The sequence below is a fragment of the Hippocampus comes genome, unplaced genomic scaffold (assembly GCF_001891065.2).
Source record: "Hippocampus comes isolate QL1 unplaced genomic scaffold, H_comes_QL1_v1.1 scaffold298, whole genome shotgun sequence".
NCBI classification, from domain to species: Eukaryota; Metazoa; Chordata; class Actinopteri; order Syngnathiformes; family Syngnathidae; genus Hippocampus; species Hippocampus comes.
This window is the reverse complement of record NW_017805417.1, coordinates 914,503-930,076: the sequence shown is the minus strand read 5'-3', so window position 1 is coordinate 930,076 and position 15,574 is coordinate 914,503. Positions and strand designations below refer to the sequence as shown.

The following is a 15,574-nucleotide window of genomic DNA, read 5'->3' as shown; positions in this document are numbered from 1 at the left end:
GTTAACGTCACACTTCAGCATACCATCATACATGTTAGAATGCCAACAAACCAAGTCTCACATGTTAGCTTTTAAACAAAACACGTTTCTTGTTGGCCGGTCAAAAAGCTAAATAGCACCCCCCTCCACCACCACCCCCAAAAACTGTAAATGTTTGTTTTTTTTTTTTTATTAAAGTGAGATCTCCCAGGCTATTCCTTCCTGGGGTCTCTCGGTCACGCACAGAAATGACAGACACATGAAATAATATTATTTTTTAATCTAAATCAAAATAAATACACTTTAGTATGGCTGAAAACATTGGGGACAAAGTGAAAAATAGAGAAGTCTAAACTTAGGTCTACGCAGTTAGCTTGATGATGTCGTTTCTGCTGAGTCATATAGCTCACTCTTTTTCTCTTCCTCCAAATGACTAAAAAGACTTTAGTCGGATTACAATTTGGTAGAACGTGACTGTGATTAAACAAAATGTTTCAACAATTATAGGAAATCCATCGAAAAAAGACCCCCCCCCACGCGAAAAAGAAAATAAAAATAATTCAGGCTCATTTGATCTGCTATATTTGACTTGTAAATTGGTCCTCAATAGTGAAGAACATTGGGGGGTGCTCAAGAGCTATTTGGTATTTGAAATAATAATTTGTTGTCCTTCTTACTATAGATACAGTTACAGTTTCTCCCAGGACACCTATAATTTATACAACAAATGCATGTTGCGATATTTTCATGCTCAATGTGTCTGTTTTTGCTTTGCTTGATTATGAATGAATGCATGTGACCCTGTGGTTGTAGTTCCGCTGCCGACCACTAGGATGCAGAGCCGTGCGCAGGAAGCGACTGACTGGCTGGCCTCATTGGAGGCAGCATAAAGGAGACGTTCAATGCTCTCCGGCAAAACAAAAATTCTTCATGGCAGCAAGAAGTCGACGGTGATCCGCGCGGCTAGGCTAGGCTAAAGCTAGGCTAAGGCTGGGCTGGGCTGGGCTGGGCTTAGCGGAGGGGACGGTTCCGAAAGCGGCCGAACCTCCATAAGCGGGCCTTGTTTTATGTGTGAGTTCGCTAAAAACTAATACAAGAAGCGGTTGCTCGTCTCGTCTTTTGCTATTTTTTTAATGGAACATTCGAGTTAATTAGCCTGAGAGAAAACTCTTCAGCAGGACCGAACAGCCAACGACCCCCCCAGAAGCCTGCTTCTTCTTCTTCTTCTTCTTCCTCCTCTTCCTCCACCTCCTCCTCCTGTGCGGCGGTGACCGAATCGGTACCATGGCAGCTACTTTGTCGGCCGAGGAAGAACAGGTAGGCCCTTTCTGTGTGTCTATGTGTTCAATTCGAGGCAATGGGACCGTGTCAGTTGCTCGAATGCGGGCTGAAATGTTGCCCGAAAGCAGAGCGGAACTGCTGTTATCGATTTGTGGCGCATTATTGCATCACCGACAGTTCCAGTCTGTGTTTGAGTCGCTGTGCAGAGCAATAACCCCTCCTTGTCTGTCCGCGGATGTGAAATAGCCACCCCAAGCCCCCCCATCTCTAGTGGGTGGAGGGCACAGCAGCTGTGGAAAATATGCGCATTTTATGACAAGAATCGCCTTTTAATACATCTGTTTTTCCCACGTCTTTGGCGTGGTCTTTAAACGCATCATTATCGCATTGCGTTCACTGAACAGCACGAGCTTTGTTTTTACTAACAGAAAACATTTTTTTTGCATTGCTAATTATGTCATAAGACCGATATTAAAAATCCGTGCATCTATTTTGTATAATGAGAGAGGTGGTTTTACACATTGATTGGTCGCCAGACAGCAGTAGGGTACTACTCACATTCACAGCCAGCGAAGGACAATTATATTTTGTTTTTATATCATTGAGCTTTGGGTAAAATTGTTACATCACACCTTTTTGTTTAAAGTGATAAAAAACAAATCGATTTTTTAATGGGTTTAGGGTGGTCCTGTCTTCACGAGAGTTGATCTGCCCCTGCACTGAGCAGCAACCAACTCTCATCTCCACATTCAGAACCAAACTATTAAAAAAAAAAAAACAAAACTGTTGCTCTGTTATTTTATTTTATTTTTTTAGGATATGCTCCGGTCTACAAAAAAATAGACGGTGGACCGCAGTTTGGATATACCTGATTTAAAACCTTCAGTGAAGCTAACGTGTGTTTTTATTTCAAAAAAATAATAAGCACTTATTGGCAAAAACATTAGGTACACCTAAACCAGTAATTCCCAAGAACTGAGCACATTAGTTTGTTGTGAAATATCAACAGGTGAGCGGTGGGAAATTACCCAATTTCACTTGGTCTGAAAATTGTTTTTCTTAAATTAATTTAGGTGCCAGCCGCAGATTCGCTGTTGGTCAGTTGCAAATTCACCCTTATGTGAATTTCTTTTTCCGGAACCGAACCTGCTGAATCAGCAAAAATCCCTGCTTACTTGTGATTTATTATGACATGACAAAAAAAGTCAGCATTATATATATATATATATATATATATATATGATATTATCTTGGCCAAATACTGGATTGCATATGCTTTTGGTGGCGTGACATTGAGACTATATTTCCAATGTACGACGTGTGTTTTTAGCTCACTAAAGGCTGCAAAACACTGAACTAGCCAATCGGTTCCTATTCATAAGCTTGCTTAGTTCACACTTTGGCTCGGGTCGCAGGTGAGCTCGAAAGGACAATAATGCACGTTTTGGAGTTGTCCATTGAAGACGCTTTTTATTCATTTATTTGTGGAACTGCAGTGCCTCACACTGAGAGCTGTTCCTAATAGTTTCAGCGTCTCTTGCAGTCTTGAGTTCCGCATACAAAATAATTATGTGGTTACCAAGTGATACGTACATTGCTGTGTCTTGAACAATGACCTGAGATGAATAACACGTATGAAACGATGAAGCAAACGCCCTGTCAAATGCAGCAATTAGAGTTGGCAGGAGGATGCAACTGCATGTTTAACCACTGGCTTATACAACCAAAACAAAGTCAGAATTAAAATTTTCCATCCGTGGTACGAGCCTCCCCTTTTTGTTTTCTTTATTTTTTATTAAGTGACATCAGCCCCTCCCAATACAGTATTGGTGCGAGCAGTCAGTATGCCCGACCACTTTTCTCCCCCGAGACGAAAACACAATACGTTTTTGGGGGTGTTGGTTGCGGTTGGGTAGAGCGGATATGCAAAACAACTGGCTGCGACGGAAGGCAATCTTTCCAATACAATGTCACAATGACAAGAGCACGACGCATCACTCTCAGACCAATTCCAAGGAACGTTAATATGTCACTGTGAAACGGTCTTAAAATGCACCTTTGGACCCAGCGATGAGTGTTAGCGTGCCTCCAATTGCTGAAATAAATAATATGGAATTGCTCAGGGTTGCCATACCGTCGGAATCGGATTCCGGCAAGCTATTCTAACATTATTAACAGTTTTAACCAGGGATATTCGATACCACGATGAGAATTCATTAATGAGTACTCACTGATACCGATACAAAGTATCGATACCACTAGTATTTATCCGTCCATGCGTTTTCTAATCCACTTGTCCTCACGAGGGTCACGGGCGTGCTAGAGGCTATCACAGCTGTCTTCGGGGTAGTAGGCAGGGTATACCCATGAACTGCCAGCCAATCGTCGGGAACACAGAGTCACAATCACACCTTGGGAAAATTTAGAGTTTTCCATTAGCCTGCCATGCATGTTTTGCTTTGGTTTTTGTGGGGGTGTGAGGGGGGGATCAGAGTACCCGGAGAAAACCCACGCAGGCATGGGGAGAACATGCCAACTCCACACAGGAAGGCCGGAGCCGGATTCGAACCCTGTACCTCTGCACTGGGAGGCGGTCGTGCCAATCAGTCGTCCACGGCGCCGCCACAAGTATTTATGATGCATAACATTTCAATGAATACCGTGACAGATAATTGTGAACAAAGGCCTTTGTCTTTCTGTCGCGCGCGCGGTGCTGGGCTGACGTTTCAAATGGCCACAGTGCGGCGCCAACTACTGGCAAGGAAGGCTTACTCGATGGCTGATATTTTTTTCCTGTTTATTTTATTTTTATTTTTTTAGGCCGGTATCGGGCCCATCCCGACTTTTACCCTCGCCGCAGACGCGTATGACATCACGCGCGATGCGATCGTGACGTCTCCGATCCTCCTGGCGAAAGGAGAATTTGATTTGCTTCCAGCAACAAGGTGTTCCCATTATATTGGGGTCAGTGCGTTCTCTTGTGAAAGCGCCATACAAATCGAGATGTATCGTCTGCACGCTGTGCCTTAAATATGGGAAAACAAAGAGTTGCCCAGCAGCACTCTGGCTTCCTCTTTCCGCCACATTCCAAAGACATGCTTCTTCGGTTAATTGTCTCAATTGCCTGTAGGTGTGATGAGCATGAACATGTGCCCTACAAATGGCTGCCGACCAGCCCAAGGTGTGCGCCGCCTCGCCCAAAGTCAGCCGGGAACAGGCTCCAACTCGAGAATGGTTGTCACTAAAAGTTGTACCTCGCTGTTTCAAAACAAAACACTTCTTCAAATTCAACTTCAACATCTGATCGGTACTTCGCAGTATGCCGCGATTCTTTCCTTGGGAAAACACTGCACCGCATTGCCGTTGCGTCCCAGGCTTTAGCCTGGACCGCTCACCCGGTGGCCACGTGCTCTCAGTTTGCGTTGGCATGCTTTTCTTCGTGGGTTGCTTACCGCCTGGCGATTCCTCGCCTCATCGTCATCGTTTTGGCCAGTAGAAAGAAAGCCTAATCTGGCTACTTCATTTCCTGTGTGAGCCAGGGCCAGAGTACCCGGAGAAAACCCACGCAGGCATGGGGAGAACATGCCAACTCCACACAGGAAGGCCGGAGCCGGATTCGAACCCTGTACCTCTGCACTGGGAGGCGGTCGTGCCAATCAGTCGTCCACGGCGCCGCCACAAGTATTTATGATGCATAACATTTCAATGAATACCGTGACAGATAATTGTGAACAAAGGCCTTTGTCTTTCTGTCGCGCGCGCGGTGCTGGGCTGACGTTTCAAATGGCCACAGTGCGGCGCCAACTACTGGCAAGGAAGGCTTACTCGATGGCTGATATTTTTTTCCTGTTTATTTTATTTTTATTTTTTTAGGCCGGTATCGGGCCCATCCCGACTTTTACCCTCGCCGCAGACGCGTATGACATCACGCGCGATGCGATCGTGACGTCTCCGATCCTCCTGGCGAAAGGAGAATTTGATTTGCTTCCAGCAACAAGGTGTTCCCATTATATTGGGGTCAGTGCGTTCTCTTGTGAAAGCGCCATACAAATCGAGATGTATCGTCTGCACGCTGTGCCTTAAATATGGGAAAACAAAGAGTTGCCCAGCAGCACTCTGGCTTCCTCTTTCCGCCACATTCCAAAGACATGCTTCTTCGGTTAATTGTCTCAATTGCCTGTAGGTGTGATGAGCATGAACATGTGCCCTACAAATGGCTGCCGACCAGCCCAAGGTGTGCGCCGCCTCGCCCAAAGTCAGCCGGGAACAGGCTCCAACTCGAGAATGGTTGTCACTAAAAGTTGTACCTCGCTGTTTCAAAACAAAACACTTCTTCAAATTCAACTTCAACATCTGATCGGTACTTCGCAGTATGCCGCGATTCTTTCCTTGGGAAAACACTGCACCGCATTGCCGTTGCGTCCCAGGCTTTAGCCTGGACCGCTCACCCGGTGGCCACGTGCTCTCAGTTTGCGTTGGCATGTTTTTCTTCGTGGGTTGCTTACCGCCTGGCGATTCCTCGCCTCATCGTCATCGTTTTGGCCAGTAGAAAGAAAGCCTAATCTGGCTACTTCATTTCCTGTGTGAGCCAGGGCCTTTTTTTTTTTTTTTTTACTATGGTGTACTTGTGTGTCTCCAGGAACACACACACACGCACACGCACACACACACAGGATCGTGGAACTTCGTTCAGGCAGCTGTTAAAAGCATTTCCACGAGACTCTGTTTGAGGGGGCGGGGTTAGTTGCAGAGTGCACGTGCGTGTCTGTCATGTGCTAATGTGCATGTCAATGTGCGCGTCGCTTGTGCTCCCAGGAAGCAGAGAAAGTGGGAAGAGAGCGCCTCGAGTGTTGTTATCGAGTTCCTGTTTTGGGATATCGACCGCCATCGTCCCAAATGGAAGCGAGCCTCAGCCGCTATTTGACTCTGTGGCCACCGTGTTACCGAACGCAACCTTCACAAATGCTTTTTAGGGTGCTGTGCATTTATGGAAGCGTCCTCGGGACCCTGCTTTGGTCTTTTTTTGTGGACAGTTTTCATGATTTCTTCAAAATTCATGCAAAGGGTGAAATTCGTGGTCTACCTCACAGTTCTGAGGTTGCAGGTTTGAATCTCTGCTCCATAGCTGTGAGTAGAAGTGTGAATGCTTGTTTTCAATGCAGTGAACCCCAATTCTTTGTTCGGGACACGTTCCAGGCACCCCCCACAAGTGCTGAAAACCTGAAATATATAAAGTGCATATAAAAAGTTTTTTTTTTTTTTTATTAACTTGTCCACGAATGTATTTGAACACAATTTTTCAACACAAACTTAATACAAAAAAAGGAGAGAATGCATCTAATACAACCCACAGATGTGTTCATCCCACACCTGGACATGTTTACAAACATGGCACCGATGACTACATTTACATGCAGCCAAGAACCCGTTTAAGACCAGAATATTGGCTGTATTCGGGTTTTTAAAGGCCATGTGAGCGTGCACAAAAACCCCAAAAGGCTCCGAATAAGAGCCCTGGGTTACCCCTTTTCTTTTCTAACCAGACTATTGGGTCACGTAAGCGGAATCCGGTTACCTCTTTGGAACGAGGCATTGCTTCGTGTTCTGCGCATGCTGTCATGCTATCCAAAGGAATCTTTGGGCTTTAAATGAAATTTGTTTTATTGATGGTCGAAAGTAACACGCGGAAATGGTGGTGCGGCCCTCATTTGGATTTTGTTTTGTGTGTGTGTGTGTATATAGTCGTTTTCTTTAGCGCTAGCATAGCTCGGGCTCATGACGGCTTTCGGCAAAACGTCATTCTGAAGTGTCGCCGAGTGTAAGGAAAAGATATCCGGTCCTCATCGTGTCTTTTTCAAATCCTGCCATTGAAGAGAAAGGTTGGCGACGAGAACAGCCAAGGTCACAAAAGCCGGAGAGCGAATTTTTTTTTGTCGAGCACAGTTGCACCCTGGCGTGCGTTGAATGCACAGAGGGAAGTTGCGGCGCTCAAGAGATCAGACGTCATTCATCAAGTAGACATGCTAAGGAGCCTGCAAAGATGAGACAGAGGAAGTTGCGGCTCTCAAGAAAGCAGACGTCATTACTCAAGTGGACATGCTGAGGCAGGGGTGGGCAATTTATTTATTTTTTTCCTCCCCCGGGGGCCAAATGAGAAGCAGAACATATCGCGGAGGTCCGGGCCAAAAATTTGACATCGGTTGCTGCTTCTCGGGCTGCGTGTAGCTTGATCAAATCGCCTTGTTGTTTTTACAGCTTCGCGAGCAAATCTTCGGCGCATTTCCAGCCTCAGTCAAACGTCTGTGTTGCTTCGTCTCGTAATGACGATTCGCGCTACGCCCCTTCAACACGGCGACCCGCTCACCGCGAACCAAACACACAAGTGGACCCCTGACTGCAGTCAATAAATATTGAACAGTCCATATTTTCAGTGTCCACCTTTTTTTATCATGTGCAAACATTTTCAAGGGTTAGCATGACAATGACTCGTTGCTAATCACTCGTACCCGCGCGTTGAGCGACGCACGCGCACCGTAAACAGCTTTCAAAGTAAGGTTCCTCTGAAGGATCGCTCAACAAAAGTGCAGTGTGGAAAGTTGCAAACCGAAACCTTGATCGTCCGGAACGGCGGAACGCTGAGGGGAAACATCTGCCGCAATCAGGTAAACATTTATGCATCCTCAAGGAAATCAATAAGTGACCGTTGTGCTGCTAGCACGCCAACGCCACATAAGAACGGACCTGTGAATGTGATCCCGGTGGCCACCCCCCCTACCAGTGGAACCAAAGAAGCGCGTCCAGGAAGTCTGGGTCGCAGCCTGCGGACGAAGAGGGACGCTAACTTCAGAATCCCTGAAGTTGAAGCGTACCTACCTGACCGGAAGTTGTCTTTGGCGCAAAGATCTATGAGGCCGTACTGGACTTTAAGCCGACCCGTGATGTTGTCGTACTCCCGAGTGGACGTAAAAAGGTGACGTCAGTTTCCTGCTCAACGCTTGGACCGCTTTTTAGCATCGAGCACGTCAAACTCGGCCTTTGTTAAAGCATTTTCCTGTGTGCTTCATTTCGTTTGGAGGTCTGGAGTTTAGGTGCACCCCCAATGGAGTGTCCGGCGGATCCAAGTGTCAGGTGCGCCGGTGCCTCATGGGGTGCATGTTAAGGGCTGAGAACAGAGCGGCAGCTTTATGTCTCGTCGTCTCTTCTGAAGAGGGAGAGAGAGAGAGAGAGCGAGGAGCAGACACAGCGGCATCCTGTCTTCAGGCCTCGCCGCCCCCTCACTGAGCGTTTTGTACTCCCAAAGAGAATCCCATAAGTGGACTTCCTGCCCTCGCTCACCCCCGACTTGACTGCACGCTTGTGGGTTCCCGCCTGAGCAGAAAAAGCAGAAGGCGGCGTTGTTGTGGGGGGAGGGGTGCGGAGATGGCGACGATGAGAAGTGGAGAAGCACAGGAAGCCCCCCCCCCCCATCCCCTCCGCGAGCTAAATACTTGACTTGTAGTTTCGGGGAAGCCTTTTCAAAGTCAATTTGAGTTACTTTTGTATTGACGGCGGTCTTGTTTATTTACTCAACTGCAGATGGGGTGAGGCCTTTTTTGGAATTCTGTGAAACGATATTTGTGGTGCGCAGAAATCCCTTGCTATTTTCCCAACTGCGAATAGCTCAAAAACATTGCATATGCCCCCCGCCCCCACCCAACAACTGTTTTTGTGCTAGGAGAGATTTCTTTACTTCTAAACCATCAGTGGCCCTTTTTTTTTTTTTCTCCCCCTGCTCATTCGAATTGCTGTGGTTGCTGCCAGACTGGGGTTGCTGGGGGTGGGGGTAGCTCATTCCGAAAGGGGTGTGAAATGAAACAATCGGGTTTGCGTCGAATTCTAGCGCGCACGTGTGCCTGCCTACGTGATGGAACAGTTTAGGCTGTTAGTACAGTCGCGAAGATGAACTTCACGTGAAGGCGGTTGGTTTGTTGTCATTGTCATAAATTCACTTACGGAATACGGTCATCGATGTAACACGAGTTGATGATTGTGTTACATGCTAGACGAATGGCGTGCGCTTCATTTGAAGTATTTTGTCACTCTCTTGTGGCATCTGTTTGCAATTACAAAGCACATATGGGGTGGAGGGGGGGTTGTCATTGCTGGCTTTGATCTATCCATCCATTTTCTGATTCGCTTTATCCTCACAAGGGCTGGAGCCTCTTCCACCCGTCTTCGGGCAGTAGGTGGGGGACACCCTGAACCGGTTGTCAGCCAATCGCAGGGCACACAGAGACGAACAACCATCTGTGCTCACAATCACAACTCAGTACAATTTTGAGTGTTCCATTAACGTGCCATGCAAGTTTTTGGAATGTGGGAGGAAACCGGAGTACCCGGAGAAAACCCACGCAGGCACAAGGAGAACATGCAAAATCCACACAGTTAGGCCGGAGCCGGGATCAAACCCACGACCTCTGCACTGTGAGGTCGCCGTGCTAACCACTGGGCCGCCTTGCTGGCTTTTACTTTTCCGGTATTTGTGCGGCTGTTGTGAGTGTGACGTCTTGCGGCCTCTCTTTCAGGCCATCAGACAGTTCCTGGAGGAAATCACCAAGTGGACCAGTCAGCATGGAGTCTCGCCGCTCTCCAGGGAACTGGCTGTCAAGTTCCTCATGGCGCGCAAGTTTGACGTGCTCCGAGCTATCCAGCTGTTCCACAGTTACAGGGTAGGCAAGGTTCCCATATTTTTTTGTTTTGGGGGGTCGGGGCATCTTCTGTTCTTGCGCTTGCTCAAACTGCCTGGCTGTCTCTCTCTCTCTTTCTCTCGCTCCAGGAAACGCGTCTCAAAGAAGGAATCGTCAGACTTCAGCCTCAGGAAGAACCTCTGCGGTCCGAGCTGCTCAGCGGAAAGTTCACAGTGCTGGTAAGTTCATGCGCTTATTGTTCACACGTCGACATTGATCACCCATGCCAACTTGGTCATGAACCGAAAAAAAAAACAGCAACGCGTGCTGAAAGGTGGAGAATTCAGCAAATTCCCAGTACAATATCCATGACCTTGCGACACAAACTCAGTGCCTGGTTGCTGCTCTGCTTTTATTTGTCACTTTAGCCAAGGCCCGAAATAAGCAGATTCGCATTGTAATTTACATGTCATTTTGCCCAAGTAACCGGGGCAAAGGAATCAATGTTATCTTGATAAAAGCAGTTCAATCAAAAGTGTTTGGGGATTATGGTTTGTCATCTCATGATTTTAAACCATTCATACGGGTGATTCTAAACATTTTTGGGGGTGGAATTACTCTTGGTTTTTCATTGCTCGCGGCACTGTTCATGTGTTCCCAAAATGTATTTGTGTCAAAATACATTTCCACCCCCACCGCGTCTGCAACTGAACCAAGCAATAATGCCCCTTGGCGCTATTGGTGGAAATACGGTATTGACGTTTGATGAACGCTTTCACCTGGCAATTTTGAGGTACGACTGGAACATGTTCTCATTCGGAATGAGAAGTTTCCAAGTGAACTGCGAGTACCACATTAGGATATATTTAGCCTTTTGTCATAGAAATCCCGCTCGTAAAAAGACTCCCGTTTCCCTCTGTCCTTCCCCGCTGACGCGGCTGATTGACGTGAATGCTACACACGGCGTTCATATCCCGTCTGCGGTATTTTTAGTCATATTCCTGTATTGGCTGCTGTTCAATCGTCTTCCTCCACGACGTCATTTACCGAATGCGGAGTTGCTCCTCCTGCCACAGACCCTCCACCCCCCAAAAAAAAAATCCAGTTGGTAAATTTGAGTGCCCCCTTGTGGCCAATTCCTACATTGTCGCATTTGCGTTACCCCCTCAATAAGGAATAGTGGCTCATTCATGACAAACACAAATACAAGGAAATGGATCCTCTTTTGGCAATGGAGTGTAAATAACTTGAAATTGCGATACAAAAATATGCTTTTATTTATTTTTTGGTGGTGGGGGGGGGGGTTGCATTGCAGAGTGCACGCGATCCGTCGGGAGCCTCCATCGCCTTGTACACTGCCAAACTTCATCACCCAAACAAGACGGGCAACCACGTCGTTCTGCAGGCACTCTTCTACCTCCTGGATCGCGCCGTGGAGAGGTGAGCATCCCCACTCACTCCGTGAAAAGCAATAGCAGGCCCCCTGCATTTGCTACCTGGGACTTCAGTGGAGACTTCACCTCCTTCATCCGACTCGTAATACCACCGCTCTCGCATCACAATTGGAGAAAGCGTTCATGTTGTACACAATATACCCGTCTACCAGAGTGCCACGTCCGTCTTGTGGAGCGATTCCGAATCGAAATTAGACGGCTAGCGTGAAAAACAATTGAAAGATACTACGCTCACCAGAGATGCTGATTAAATGGTAAATGTAATGATATGGGGGGTGGGGCTTTGATTATTACAGACATTAACCTGTCGCAACAAAGGACAAGGGCAACATTTTTACAGTCGGGGAAAAAAACCCCACTGTACACAAAACAAAACGATCGATGACAAATGCACACACACACAGAAACATACACAAGATTGTTAGCGCAACAACAAGTTGTTGTTTACAACTGTCTCAATGAATGGTATTGTTTAGGCAAGCAGAATATTTTTCTTGTTCCAGCCAAAAAGATCCCATTTTGTTTGGTGTATTAGTCATCGTGTTCTGTACTTATTTGCCGCCAACAGCTTTGAGACCCAGAGGAATGGCTTGGTGTTCATATACGACATGGCCGGGTCCAACTACACAAACTTCGAGCTGGACCAAATGCACACACACACAGAAACATACACAAGATTGTCAGCGCAACAAGTTGTTGTTTACAACTGTCTCAATAAATGGTATTGTTTAGGCAAGCGGAATATTTTTCTTGTTCCAGCCAAAAAGATCCCATTTTGTTTGGTGTATTAGTCATCGTGTTCTGTACTTATTTGCCGCCAACAGCTTTGAGACCCAGAGGAATGGCTTGGTGTTCATATACGACATGGCCGGGTCCAACTACACAAACTTCGAGCTGGACCTGAGCAAGAAGATTCTCAACTTACTGAAGGTTCAGCTTTTATTGTTCCCTTCATCAACATACCGGACCGAGCGTCTCAGGCCGCATTTCTTCTGCGGGTCCAAGCGCCCGTACTTTCCCGTGTTCACCTTTTTTGCTGTCTTTCTGAATATTAGGGGGCGTTTCCCGCCAGGCTGAAGAAGGTGTTGATTGTTGGGGCCCCCGTGTGGTTTCGGGTGCCCTACAACTTGCTCAGTCTGCTGTTGAAGGAGAAACTTCGGGAGCGGGTAAGTGACAGGAAAGCTTACTGATTTTGTCCGCCCTCTCCGAGGCCGGAGCTTTTTTTTTTCTTTTTACTTGACTACATACAGAGGTACGCCTCTTTTAGGGGGTGGAATTTTTGAAAGTAAATGATGGATGTTTTGTCGTCATGGTATGGTAATGCCTTCACACGAAAGCAAGGAAAGCCACCATTTTCCCGATACACTTCACGATGTTAATTGAAAAGGACAAAGGCAAACGCACAAAGACGAAAGAAAGTAAACGATGCCTTCACACGAAAGCAAGGAAAGCCACCATTTTGCCGATACACTTCACAATGTTAATTGAAAAGGACAAAGGCAAAACGCACAAAGACGAAAGTAAGTAAACTTAACCGTCGCTTCTTCAAACGTACCTGCAGGTCCAGATGGTGAAGATGGCCGAGCTGCGCCAGCACCTCCCCAGGGACTGCCTTCCCCAACACCTAGGCGGCTTGCTTCCCCTGGACGCCTTCAGCTGGAACCAGCAGCTTCTGGCGGGCCAGAACGGCCGCGTGGACCCCGTGGACGAGCTGGTGGGCATCCCCCTGGAGGACTCTTCCATTCACATCCCAGGACCCGAGTCCATGCGCCCGCAGGAGCTGCTGGCGCACTTGGGCAGGCTTCAACGCTCCGGCATCCACCTGGAGTACGAGGAACTCCGGAAAGAACCGCCGCCCGGAACCTTCCACTGTGCACAGTGAGCGCATTAAAATATGAATCACTCGCTTTGTTTGACCCCAAGAAAACTTTGGGAAGAACCTTGAGATCGATGGTGATTTTTTTTTTTTTTAATCAACAGAGCGGTCTACAATCTGGAGAGGAACCGATATGGAGACGTTCTCTGTCTTGATCAAACAAGAGTCTGCCTGAAGCCGAGAAGGAACGAGGTTTGGCACCGGTCGTCTTGAGCGTGACACGGTCATCAAAGTGCCTAATTGAGAAACGTGTCCCAACAGAGATCTGACTACATTAACGCCAGCTTCATGGATGGCTACAAACAGAAGAACGCATATATCGGTACTCAAGGTACGGCGGCGGTAAAATACATATTCACTGCATTAAATATGCTTCAGAAAATTTCTTAGAAATGAATCGCAACCGGTATGATGGAAGTAAAATAACACTCACCCCTAACACTACTTGCAAGAGCTTTAACTGCTGTTCAATGTGTTTATCGAAAATGCATGTGTATCAAGAATCGACCTGTGTGGTACACCAATTTGGAGTCGAATTGTGAATGTTTGGCTGTTACATGAATATTGCTTGTGTCACACTCTTTAGGTCCACTGGAAAAGACCTATGGTGACTTTTGGAGAATGGTTTGGGAACAAAATGTGCTTGTCATCGTCATGACAACCAGGTAAATTTTCTGAAAAAAATAATATGGTATGTTTTGGTCGAACTCCCAAGTCGGACCACTTTTTTGAGTTGTAAAGGTTGCGGGATGGTGCCTACTGGGTCTGGAAAAAATATGTCAAGTTCCTCTCGGTTTTAGGACAGAGGAGGGCAGTCGAAGGAAGTGCGGACAGTACTGGCCTCTGGAAGAAGGTGGGCAGGAGGTCTATGGCCACATAGCAGTGGTAAATCAAAGGGTGGACCACCACACCCACTACAACCACACCACCCTCGAGCTGCACAACACCGAGGTAAGGCCACGAGACCCTTTTTGCAACATGCGCACGCTTGACTAGTGACATATGTAGCTAAGATATCCCAATGGTCCAAACAGACGTGTGAACAGAGGCAAGTGAGTCATTTCCAGTACCTCAGCTGGCCCGACTACGGCGTCCCCACCTCGGCGGTGACTCTCATCGACTTCCTTGCTGCCGTGAAGAGAGAGCATGGCAATATGATCAAGGCTTTGGGATCTCAATGGACGGGACACCCGCAAGGACCCCCCACGGTGGTTCACTGTAGCGCGGGGATCGGGAGGACAGGTCAGGAGGCCTCGGCACTCACATGGACAATTTGTGGTTGTATCGGAGCTGTCACGGTGGCAGAACAGGACTCATGATACAGTAAATGGCTCTAGGATTAGCCCCCCCCCCCCCAAAAAAAAAGTAAAAAAATAAATCCATGAAAACTGCACAAATTAAAGCGTTTGTACTCAGGCAAAAGCAATAAAAGTAGTACTTTGGTGCCATCGTGTGGCATCTAAAGGTAATTCTAAACCTTACGTATTGATTGTCGCTATTTGTCAATAGTGGTATGTTACTTTATGAGCCCCTTTTAAAAGTGCAAACTTGAAGCGCCGTTGCAAGACAAAACATGAAAGTTTGGAACTAACAAACTAACATAGCCACTCAAAATCTGAAGTGAGACGACAGAAATTTTTGGCGGAACCAGATAACGCTCACTTCTGTCACCGGATTAAAAAAAAAAAAAAAAAGTGAGGGAGCTGGTAAGAGGGGAACAAAGTGAAGCTTTAAAACTGTTTAATTGTTAAGTCTGTCAACTTTGGGCCTCATGAGGAAACGCACAATTTTTCCAGTTAACCACCTGAAAACTCCACATCGAGCCAAGATTGGAAACCAGAATCTCAGAACTGCAAAGCAGACGTGTCAACCAACCACTAGTTCACAAATGAACTGCATTTTTTTTTTCAGGTACCTTCTGTGCCTTGGACATCTGTCTGTCGCAACTCCAAGACGTGGGCTCGCTGAACGTGTGCCAGACGGTGCGACGCATGAGAACGCAGAGGGCCTTCAGTATCCAAACTCCGGACCAGTACTACTTTTGCTACAACGCCATTTTGGAGCACGCCCAAAGGCAAGGCCTGCTCCCGGCCAATCAGTGAGCTCTAGTTCATTCCGTATCCCCAACCCACGACCACCTTTTGCTCACAAAATACACCCGCTCACAAAATTCTGCTGTTCGTCCCAAGACGCACGTCTTGGCAAATGCTGTCCTTTTCTTTCCTGGGACCATTCGTCAGCATGTGACAACGCGTGTGCGCTTGCGTGTGTGTGTGTGTGTGTGTGTGTGTGAAGTCCAGCAAACAGGTAGTCCAAGC

At 47.1% G+C, this 15,574-nt stretch overlaps 1 protein-coding gene and 1 long non-coding RNA gene across 2 annotated transcripts; one reads left to right on the top strand and one right to left on the bottom strand.

Moving 5' to 3' along the window:
- Positions 1-838: 838 nt before the first annotated feature.
- Positions 839-15,568, top strand: ptpn9a (protein tyrosine phosphatase non-receptor type 9a). The gene is made up of 13 exons (XM_019873966.1): positions 839-1,296; positions 9,825-9,968; positions 10,076-10,165; positions 11,242-11,366; positions 12,205-12,310; positions 12,436-12,546; positions 12,942-13,258; positions 13,361-13,448; positions 13,518-13,587; positions 13,843-13,921; positions 14,057-14,207; positions 14,291-14,498; positions 15,168-15,568. The coding sequence occupies exons 1-13, from the start codon at positions 1,264-1,266 to the stop codon at positions 15,356-15,358; spliced, it is 1,713 nt and encodes a 570-aa protein (XP_019729525.1). The 5' UTR covers positions 839-1,263; the 3' UTR covers positions 15,359-15,568.
- LOC109518236 (uncharacterized) lies at positions 13,337-14,412 on the bottom strand. The gene is made up of 2 exons (XR_002168695.1): positions 14,327-14,412; positions 13,337-13,492 (listed from the first exon to the last, which is right to left on the bottom strand). It is a non-coding gene; the product is annotated as an uncharacterized LOC109518236 (long non-coding RNA).
- Positions 15,569-15,574: the final 6 nt, after the last annotated feature.